General features: G+C 41.9%; 1 protein-coding gene across 1 annotated transcript in view; it reads right to left on the minus strand.

Annotated features, from left to right (window-relative positions):
• Positions 1-1260: 1260 nt before the first annotated feature.
• vegfba (vascular endothelial growth factor Ba) overlaps positions 1261-11726 on the minus strand; it is a 15725-nt gene continuing 5259 nt past the window's right edge. The window contains exons 2-8 of the mRNA XM_076739572.1: positions 11584-11635; positions 11300-11496; positions 11107-11180; positions 10968-11003; positions 8068-8151; positions 5814-6035; positions 1261-5318 (exon numbers count right to left, since the gene is read on the minus strand). Of these exons, the coding sequence (XP_076595687.1) occupies positions 5297-5318; positions 5814-6035; positions 8068-8151; positions 10968-11003; positions 11107-11180; positions 11300-11496; positions 11584-11635 (687 nt within the window). The 3' untranslated portion in view covers positions 1261-5296. The remainder of the gene's footprint in view (positions 5319-5813; positions 6036-8067; positions 8152-10967; positions 11004-11106; positions 11181-11299; positions 11497-11583; positions 11636-11726) is intronic.

Genomic DNA, 11726 nt, shown 5'->3' on the forward strand with positions numbered 1-11726 from the left:
ACACACACACACACACACACACACACACACACACACAGAGTCATGTTTCCATCACTCTTGGGGACATTACGTAGACTTACATTCATTTCCTGGAGACTTTCTCTAACCATACATATAACCACTACTTGCCTAACCTTAACCCATGATTTACATTATGAGGCTTGTATTTTGTCCCCATACGGAAGGTGAGTCCCCACAATGTGACTGCGTAATATGATCTATGTCCCCACAACATGAGTAATACACATCTACAGACACACACACACACACACACACACACACACTTGCAAAAACACAAATTACACTGTAACTTATGTTGAACAGCAGCCATTATGGCCACAACTGACAGTTTGGTGTAACTAGTGAAACTGCTGATGATGGTGTTGTTTTATCCACTGATGATCAGGTTGGATGATAATAGCTGGATGTACTCAAGGTTTTAAGGGGGGGGGGTGGGGGGGGTGGTAGTGGGTTTTAGCTTTTGTTTTACAGTTTTAAGATATGTTTGATGTATTTCATTGTATTTGATGCATTGTAGGAAGAAGAGTTGGGACGCTGTGTAAAACTCATAGAAAATCCAATTCAGAATAAGCAGATATTTACAAAAATCAATGAAGCTGATGAGGTAAAACATTAAACATGTTGTCTTTGAACTGTTTTCAATTGAGTATATGTCAGAAAGGATTGACAAATTATTGCATTAGGGGTTTTTTTTATGTTTTACAGAGCATCCCAAGACAAAGGTCAAGTCAAAGCTAAAGAAGAAATTCAACTGCCCATGTGTTTTGTGTGTGAAATCTTAATTTTACAAATTAACAAGTACCTGTAGATCTCAAAATAAGTGAAAAGTACAATATTTTCTTCTGAAATGTAGTGGAGTAGAAGAATAAAGTATCATAAAATGGATATATTCAAGAAAAGTAAAAGTGCCTCATAACGGTACTTGAGTAAATGAACAGTCATTTCCCATCACACGGTGTGGGGCTACACACCTTTGTACTCGACCAGCTTCTGACTCAGCAGTGCCAACGAGAGGAGGAGAGGGAACAATATTATGTCTCATAACACCACCTCACATCACACACACACACATTCTCCGTACCCAACTCCCAGGGTGTCACTGTAATCAAAAGTGGCTGTTTACCTTTCATTATCAGCAAATGAGAGATTAAAAAAAAAAACGAGATGAGGACAAAGCAGAGGGATGTCAGATGGGCACAGCAGCGTGGATAAACAGTGAGAGGAAGAAAACCAGAGGTGTATACGAAAAATAAGACATTTCCTTTAATAACATCTGTAACATCACGGTTGTATCCTGGTATCATTTTCAATATATTTGACGATGCGGTACACACTTTTATGTGGACATTGAATCGAATAATTGGCATTTATATACGAATACAACATAAAACTGCATTGTTTTCTACAAAGACATCATAATAGGGCACAAATGGTGTAGCAGCAACAAAAGAGTGTAGGTTTTTTTCTTTATACATAGGCTACAGTAGTACAATGTATTTGCAGAGAAGAGATTCATTGCAAAGTACAGCTAAAATGAAGTTACAAATACATCTCTAGTAAGTATGCACTACGTCATACACAAGGTCACGGCTGGATATTAGAGATTATAAAATGTTATATAGTTTAGTAAGGGGTCTCTATAGGCTAAGACACTGGAGGCTAGAACAGGGCTACCTTTACAGTACAATGTAGACTGTGCAGATACAAAGCACACTGATGTTTGATACTGACACAAGATCAGGACATTTGAATAGGATTATTAATATGTCCAAGACGTATATCTTAAGGAGTCGTGATGCCTAAATGATGCTAATGCTATCTGATGGAATTAGCTGTTATTGTTCAGAATTAGTACTTTAAAAAAAGGAAACAAGAAGTAAGAACTGGAGCCCAAGAGGCCCTCAGACAGTCATCTGAGCACCACAACTCTTTTAGGTGGAATGTTTTTGATAAGTTGTACATGTCTACATGGGTGGAGCTTTTCAGTCTGAGTCCATTTGCTCCTTCACCTCTGCCTTCAACAGAAGTTATTATTTTTCCAGTGGATTAATGTACAGAATGTGCTTTGCAATCTCAAACACAAGTGCAATCTGTACTGAGGTTCAGGGACCTGTAGGTTTCTCAAAATGTTTGTTTGCTTCTTCCCAAAACGTGATATTATCAAGAAATGGAGACTGGAACATTGGAAAACAATTATTACAAAAATAACAAATGCATGAGCAGAAAAAGCTGCAAGTGAGTGAGAAAACTGTAGTTGAAAAGTTTGGGAAACACACTTATTTGATGTCCTGCTTTTAGATTGATACCACCCTCCTGTCTGTTCAGGAAATACCGGATTAGGTCAGCAGCTGGTTAGCTTAGCATAGCTAAACACTGGAAACAAGGGGAAACAGCTCTGTCTGGCTCTGTCCACGAGTAAAATCTGCCCACCAGCACCTGCAAATCTCACTATATCTCACCTGTTGAATCCATATGAAAACCTTAAAGTGAAATTGTTTTTTTTAACATATGTGCTGGACTTCTTCTTAGTTGAAAAAAGTGGCTTCCTGGAGTGTCTGTTGGTTGCAAATGTTAAGAGCCAACAAACAGTTTGCTGCCCCAACCGCCCCTGCCTGCCCCCCGTAAAACCACAACTTCTCACACTTCCATTTTTATGCATATTAAAGGAAAGTGATTTACTCGTGAGTTTGAGAGGTGCTGCTACATGGATTTTTGTTTTTAACTTTGGACAGAGCCTCGCAAGCAGTTTCCTCCTGTTTCCAGTCTTTATGCTAAGCTAAGCTGACACCTTTTATTTACTGTACAGACATGACAGCGGCATCAATCTTCTGATCTAACTCTCCACAGTGTGTATTTCCCAAAATGTCTAAATGTCCCTTGAAAGCCAAAAATGCTCACCAGTATTTTGAGGCTACAAACACTTTGGGAAACCATCTCCTGTTCCACATTATCACACAGTGTCTAGGTCTGTGCTTAGAGGACCAGCTCAGTTCGCCTCATATGACGAATTCTTCCCTTCAGATTACTAAAACCTACACAGAAAACTCCTATAGGTTCCTCTAAACCAGTGATAATCACTACAGATCTGCTGCAGCTCCACATCTCTACACTGGAGACTATGCTTATTGCTAAATGCAAATAAAAAAAAAAACATCCTTATCATAAAAGAGGTCTGAATAACACAGACAAAGTAATAACAATGCTCTAATACTTGGTCATTAATATGTTATGATATAGAGGTAGTGATTGAAGCATTGATTGACAATAATAGCAAACACTGAACAATGGACTCAACCATGGAAAAAAATAATCTCATCTCAGGAGAGTATAAATACAGAGCTTATCACACCAGCCGCTGAAACAAGTTCTTTTGCACAAGGCTGACACACAAATAATTCAGACTCTGGACTGCGGGGAGAGTATAGACATGAATCATGTAGTTTCAAAGCTACTGTTTATCATGGAGCTAAAATGTCACTGACAAAATGTTCTCGGTAAAATTTAGCACAGGACAAACCACTCTATGACCCACCATTATAGGTCCTCTGAGCTCTGGCTTTAGTCCGTCATGCTGACTGACAAGCTGCTCAAGACCTCATCCTTTCTGAAACAGTCACAGTTCAAATCCCTGTTCCCATCAAGCAGCCAAGCAGCCATGAACTAACATGGAGTTAAACCGTGAGATTCAGTCAGAATATAAACAAGTTATGTTCCAAATGAATAATACTCTTTCCATCCTGGCTGTAACATGCAACAAAAACAGCCATGTTTTCCTTTCTCTGCGCTGGGAATGGCTATTTGCTTGGTTTCTGTGTGCTGCGGACAACACTGCCCCACTGGTTGTTTGAATTACACATTATAATGTATATAATCTCCCATCTGTGCCCTGTGTGAGCCGTCTCTGTTTAAATTCTATACATTTGTGTATGGGTTTAGATGCCGAGTGTGCATAGCCGGCCACCCAGTGTGACTCTTTATGCAGACGGATTAAAGATGAACAGACAAAAACAAAGACACATTCTGCAATATAGAATATCTTTTCGATCAAATGGACAGAATTATAATAAAATATAAAACAGAGGCATATAATACAATATTAAATGAAGATTTTGCAGTAAATTGCAAATATAAACAACTGACATATATTTTCACACTTGGTGTGGCACAAACAAAAGCTTATGTCTACCTGCATTCATTTCACATTGCATGTGTGTGTAAATATGCATGTATGTGTGGCTGCTACAGCACAGAGTGAGTGAGACCGTGTGTGTCTGCCTTTGTAGTGTTGTCTGTTCCTGGCATTATAAGTGTGAATGTTTGTGTGTGAAGCGGTGGACAGCCGCCAGGCCTCATGATTGTCATTCTCCTCACTGCCTAAAAGAGAGGCAAAGAGAGGCAAAGCGGCTGCTTTCAATCGAGGAGCCGAGGAAAGATGCAGACAAAAGGCCAAAATTAAACAAATGCTGGAAAGCGGCTTGGAGAGCTAGCCCGTGGTCATGCGCTTTGAATGAGAGAGAACGGCTGCAGGGATAACCCATCCTGGGTCTTTCAGTGGGGAGACCACACATATACAGTCCATGCCAGCATTCAGCTCAACTATAGGTCCATGCACACTGGGGCGCCAGTTCATGTGCATGTCCTATGTCCTTCTGGTATGTCTGAGCGTGAATGTGTGGATGTGTAATCTGCTGAAATTGTTTTTCAAATCCTCCTCTCAAAAATTGGCCCTGACTTCACCATGGAATCTGTCTCCATGTACAGTTTGCCTGCAAACAACAAATGTCAGCTTCCGCTGAAGTGTCATCATGTCAGACACCAGCAGAAGGTCCATCCTCTTCATGTCCGTTGTTCTTGTATAGTGTGGTCATTCGTGGTTCCACTGATGTCTTGCAGTCTAACCTCCAAACCACAGCAAAGCCCCAAAGTCGCCATCATGCTGCCATTTCATCCCTCCACTCATGGGATGTGTTATGTGATTCTACACGCATGTACATGTGGACAGACAGAAGCTTTACCACAGAAGCAAGGAGGTGCTAAGATGTTTGGCTGCACACACACATACACATAGATCTATATTTAGGCTGTAATGCTGCACTTGTAGCTAAACCGGAGCTCTACTACAGGTTCTTGTGTGTGCTTCCGTTAATGTTTCCTTCAGGCTGAGGTACTGGATGTCCGAGCGTCTGTATGTTCCATGGCACTGATACTGAGAGTGGGCGATGAATCAGCAGTGACTGGTGGAAATAAGGAGGTGAAAAGAAAGTGGGTGGATGCATCAAGTCCTCATGGCGTCACACCTGGAACAACAAACAACAGAGAGGGGAAGGTTGGAGCTTGAAATCCTGTTTGACAGATACAGAGCTGATTCGCAGATGTATTCTGGATGTGTCTGGTGACATTAAGAACAATTTGGGGTTCAGCATCTCACTCAAGGGCATTTTCACATGTAGAATTGAGGCACTGACCACACAACTAAGAGTCAGTGTATTCTACTACATGAGCTACAGCCTGTCCCACAAAGCTTTCTCACTGCATCAAAAGTTCAAGCAACTGATCAACTGTTCTCTAAAATCTGTATAGGAAAAGGATTTTAGGTTGCCTTTTTAGGTTAGGGAAGATGCTCTGGTCTACACATATAGATCTTTGTATTATGCAGCTCAAGATTCATACAGTACTGTATTTTTGGGGCTCTATTTTCAATACTGTAGACCCTGTCTGTGTATTGTTGTTTTACCTAGATATTGGAATACTCCAAAACCAGCAAACAGTTTTTCAGCTACGTGTGGACTGACCTGCAGCGGTGAGGGTTGAGCCTTCGGTCTTTCCGGCTGCAGCTCTCAGCTCTGATGGTGCAGCGGCACTGACAAGACGAAGCATCCAGTGCCCACCTCCTCCCTCTGCAGGGGTGACAACGAGGCCCCGGAGATGGTGATGGAGAGGGAGAGATGCTGATGGGAGGAGGTGAAGGAGGAGGAGGAGAGGATGGGGGAGGACGAGTTGGGGGAGCATGGGTCCTGCATGAAACAGGGGTGTGAGAGCAGTTTGATTATCCGCAGAATTTATTGATTCATTGATTATCTGACTATCTGAGCCAAACTTCATGAAAATCCAGACCATAATTATTAAGACACTTCACAATTGTCCAGCTTGTGATGCTACGGGAAACTTTGTGTGGGGAAAGTGTATGGGAAAGTGTGTAGGCTTCATCGTGATGGGATCATGAATGTCTATCCAGTATTTGTTGAGATATTTCAGTCTGGACCAAAGCAGTGGGCCGATACACTGACTGACTTTGCTATAGCTGGAGCCACATTATGGGATCAATACAGGGTCAAAAAGATTTTGCTATTGATCTCAAGCCACATCGTTAGCATAGCTAAAAATAAAATGCAAGGCTTGTTTAAACGTGCACAGTGCCAGTCTGAAACCAGCCCACTACAATGCAGTGTGTGGGAGATGTGTGACTAATGTGGGATACTGTTTCCTTTCCTGCGAACAAATTTTCTGCTCTCTCTGGTCAGTCTGTCTTTCTGTCCGTTACCATGGCTATCGTCACTCAGTTGCCTATGAGGTCTTCAGTTTCCTTCTAGACTCTCTGTACTTTCTGAGTCTGAGAAAGTTCTCCATGTCAGTTGGTCCATTAACTGGAGCTGGTTCTGCCTCAGTCTTCCTGGGAGGCTGGCAGTCTTAATGAAGTTACTTAATGAGGCAGAGAGGGGCCATCTTTGTTCAAATCCCGATGACCACGCCTGCCGCTGGCATAGACAGAGGAGGTGGCATTTGGGAGCAAACACAGATTTCACCCCTGCCAGAGCCTGAATAAAGCCAGTTCTGAGTGATGGATGGGTGCTGAGAGACATCACACCCAAACTGAGCCACCTCTGGCCCCTGGAGCCCAGAAATGACTGGCAGTGAAGTGAAGGGGGAGCAGATGAAAAAGAGCGGTGAGGAAAAAAGTGCTAACTGCTTCACTTCTCAGGACAGAATCACGGTACATGAAGCAGCAATCTCATTACCCATTTGCTATCATCTGATGACAATTTAGCCACTGGGGCAACAGCCAATGTTTCTGGGACTTACATTGTAGTCTTTTTTTTTTGTCATTGCTTAGAAGACATTTACAGATAAATTCAGAAAAAAAGAATAAAAAGCTGAATCGTCATCAGAGGATAGCCGATGAGCTCTGAGATTGTGTTTCAGCCAATGCGCTCTGCCTCTTTTGCTCTCCACACAGACTGTTTACCTGCATACAAGCTCAAACATGATTGGTCAGTACCGTTCAGAACAGACTACAATCAGAATCCAGAACACTTTGGAAAAATGTTTTTTTCACCTGTACTTTTTCTAACTGACCATCTTAACAGCTTGAGTTGTGTAATAATTAAATGTCATATAACTGATGACAGTAAATGTTAAATATGACTGAATAGCTACTGTGGACTGTGTTGTTTTCATAAAGCTTACTAGTCTTGTGTCTTGTGTTTAGTGTTACACAGAGGTGAGTCCTGGAGGTGAGCTGGATTTCCTGTGTATGCTGAGTATGTATGTGTGTGTGTGTGTGTGTGTGTGTGTGTGTGTGTGTGTGTGTGTGTGTGTACATGTATTGCTAATATTGTGGGGACTCACCTTCCTTATGAGGACAAAACACCCATACAAAAAGTCTCCATTATGTAAATCATTAAATTTTAGGGTGAAGACTTGGGTTAAGGTTAGGTTTAGGCTTAGGTTAAGGCTTAGGTTAGGGTTAGGGTGAGGGTAATGAATGTATGTCTATGTAATGTCCCCAAAAATGATGGATGTGTGTGTGGATGTGTGTGTGTGTGTGTGTGTGGGGGGGGGGGGGGGTTACAGTGTGTTAGGGGTGAGGGTGTGTGTGTGAGACCTTGACTTTTGTGTCAGTAAAACAAATTGTCCTTCAGTAATAATGCAGACCAGATAACCTAGTTTTCTTTTTCCTGATCCAAACAGTCACACTGGCGCTGACGTCAGCTTCAGGCTTGTAACCAAGTTAAAAAACTAAATGTGTGTACTGAATATTCAACCTACGCAGCTGTGATGGCTCCAGTTGTCTTCTGTCTGGACTTTCTCCTCTCTTTTTTCTTGTCTTTTCTCGTTGGCTTTGGATAGGGCCTGGGAATATGAGACACACAAAATGTCATACATATTAAAACCAAACTGAAATCAGGCTCCCTGGATGAATATATTGAATGTATTCTTCAATCAACCCAATGTTCTTCATGTCCCAGCTGAATGTTTACTCAGATTTCTTTGGTTTAGCAATAAAAGGGTTTCATAGGAAAACAACTTTATATCAGGTTTCATATCTGCACTTAGTTATCGGAAAATGTCAAACAATACCCTGCTCCAGTCCCAATATATTTCATCTCAAAACGCTGTTCGTTATGCCCTTACACAAACATTTAGGCCTTCAAAAAAACACAATAAATCTCCTTCTCAAAACAGGAAGCTCACAGCAGAGCCAGAGTCCGACTTTCAAGGGAGCTTCACATACATTCACTTGTGTATAATTTCCAACATCAATACGATAATTCTTAAAAAGTAACTTTTCATCGTTGTCTGTGATTGGTATTTTATTTTGCAGCTTTATCCATCGTTGAGATATTTTTCTTTTGTAACATCATACAGTAACATAGGTTCTGTTGTATCTATCAATCTTTACCATTGTTAATCTGTGATAGTCTTACTAGGATTAGTTGCACCATTTGGGCAATTATCACTTAATGTATCTGAGACAGAGGCTGACAAGAAAATTCACTAATTAAGGATGAAAATGGTGCAAATTAATTACTTAATTTTTGCACAATTCTAAGGTACTTGTACTTTACTTGAGTATTTTAGTTCCAGGCTACTTCACTTCTGCTCCACTACTTTTCAGAGGAAAACGGTCCAGTTTTTGCGCGGTATTGCTTCTTTTAGTGAAGGACAACATCCGAATACTTCTTCCACCACTGTGCAGGACAGATCACGGACCAGAAGGCTCCATTACGAGTTGATTACTATTTAATTCCCTGACAGGAACAAAGATGGACGAAGGCAAAACAGTGACATCACTGACTACCAGGACAGAGAGGGAAACCAAATGCTTGTTGGCTTTGCAGTTTTGAGGTATGTCCACGGTAGTTTACAAAGCTCTGTCCACTACAATTTGCTGATCCTTATCCTCGTTATCATTTTGAGTACCCAGCCTCTGTTGAGCACAATGTATTTCATTTTAATATAAACTGGTGCTCTCAATATCAAAGTACATCTGGCTCACAGCTTTGTTTTTTGGCTTCATGCTTAAACTTCCTTCTGTCTCTGCTCTAATCCCATCTGCTGCAAACTATGTTGAACTACATAAAATTATGGGAACAGTGTCTACCAGCTCAGCTCTGACATTAATAACAGAGTGTGTTGCTGCTGCTGCTGCTGCTGCTGCTGCTGTTGTCTTTGGAGCTCTAATTTACTAGCATGGATGCGTGACTCTGGTCTGTGAGTCTGTGAGAGAGCACATGGCAGCAAAGATAACATCATCACTATGGTGACAACAGGATGCGGGCTGTCCCAGGGGATGCTGGGAGAGAGTCACACAGATGCTAACTCACCGAGGGGCACACACACATAAACACACAGAAACAAACATCCACACACGCATGAAAACTTTCACACACAGTTATGGTAAAATGCGCAATGGACACATGTGCAAATACATGTAGAGATTCAGTCGTAAAGACACATGAGGCCTGAACAAGGCCAAAGAAATCGTACACACACTCACACACACAGACACACACACACACACACACACACACACACACACACACACACACACACACACACACATACACACACATACATTGGAATCCTTTTATTTATGTCCACATCCTAACAGGAAGCAGGGGGACATAAACATTAAAGATGCAATCATATGATTGTCTGGTTGGACCTGCCAGTATGAGGTACACAAACAAACATCAGGGACCCAACAGAAATGTTTCTTTCACAGTGGACAGCTGTTAGTCCCGAGTGGCCCTCAACCAAACCTGAACAGCATGGAGTCTCCTGCCTGGACAGGGACATGTCTTCACTTTTAGCAGGTATAAGTTGACCTAAATTCAGAACAATGAACCATAAAAGTTTTCTATCATGTTTCAGGCCACTGACTTGCTTGCCTTGAGATAAGGAAACTATCACAGTGAGCAATTCATCACCTTGAATTTTTTTTAGACACAATTGCATTACGGTGATTTATAAGACCCCACCGTGTAGCCACAAGTGCCTGGTTTGTTTCCACCTTTATAACATGACCTCTTCACATTCTCAGCCATCTCATAAGGGCAAAACTCTGGTGATGTTGTGTTTAAAGCTTCAGAAAAGTATTGAACTAACTGACCAAATTATAATCAGTATCCAACTATTTCGTTACTAGACTTTTGCGGTTTAGAAGCACCAGTAAAATAAGCATGAGGATGATGAAAGCAAACACTGACATGTTTCATGGCTTGATCTGATAACTTCCTGCATTTAAAAGCTGAGACATGGACCGAAGATGCTGAACTTTTGGAGCAAACAAGAGTTTTCAAAATAGTCCAATCAATGACTGACAAAATGAAATGGATTAAGGCATGCTGCCCTCAGACAATGAATAGAAGAGCAATATCTGATACTGTAACCTCTTTTCAACACTATTAAGCCACTTATGGCTTCTTGGGTTTCATCAGAACTGTTTCTGACTGAATCCCTCCTCCGCCTGCCTCCTTCTCATCAATAACATCAGCAGCAGAATTGTAATGGCATCATTAGTGGCCACACAGATGGGGCTTCATAAAGTCCTTAGAGATGATGGAACATGAGATTTTACAGATCACTCACACACGATTAAGCGTGTACAGACAAGGAGAGATTAAAATCCATAATGGTAAGAGTTGGAAGGAATGAAGCGTTACCTTATAGTTGGTGTTGGCTGAAATTGATCTTTTAATCTGCAAACAGATAAAACAGATGGAGTCAGTGTGACGGTGCAGTGAGGTCAAGAAACAGAAGTTATACCATACATCTACAGACGCTGACAACGTGCTTTATTACCTGCACTCACACTGGCTGTGCTCCACGAAGGGCAGCTCAATGAGCTCATGTTTCATGAAGGAGGTTCTCATCAGCTGCACACAGGTCAGAAAAAAATCACGTTAAACTGCAAACATCTTTTCACTGTTCTCATTAATCATCTACTGTTCTACCCTGACGCAGGTGGGGATTTAATGTGTGTCTGTGACTCTACCTCCATGGTGAGTGTGTGTGTGAGCGAGGGAACACACTCCAGGGCCTCGTCAGTACAGCAGCCACCGCATCGCCTCACCGACACGCAGGATGGGATGAAGAGATGGTGCGTCTCCTCTGGCAACTCCCGCCAAACCTCCACCAGAGTGTCACGAGGCTCACAGCCGCTCCTCGAATACACCTCCAACCACCGCCGCACTGGTGGAGACAAATCAGTACAGTCATTGTTTGATTCCTCTCTGTCAGCTCCATGAAGCAGTGCAGGAGCAAAAACAGGGAGCGTACCTTCTCGACCCTCCCTGGATTTTGGGGAGTCTGCCGGCCGCCAGTGAGCAAGCTGGAGGGAGACATAAAAGCGACAAAAAAGTTAATGTGAAAAGCACTATTTCAGTAAGTTTAGGGTTTCCAGGTCAAGTTGACCTGTTAGA

The sequence above is a fragment of the Chaetodon auriga genome, chromosome 9 (genome assembly GCF_051107435.1).
Source record: "Chaetodon auriga isolate fChaAug3 chromosome 9, fChaAug3.hap1, whole genome shotgun sequence".
Taxonomy (NCBI): Eukaryota; Metazoa; Chordata; class Actinopteri; order Chaetodontiformes; family Chaetodontidae; genus Chaetodon; species Chaetodon auriga.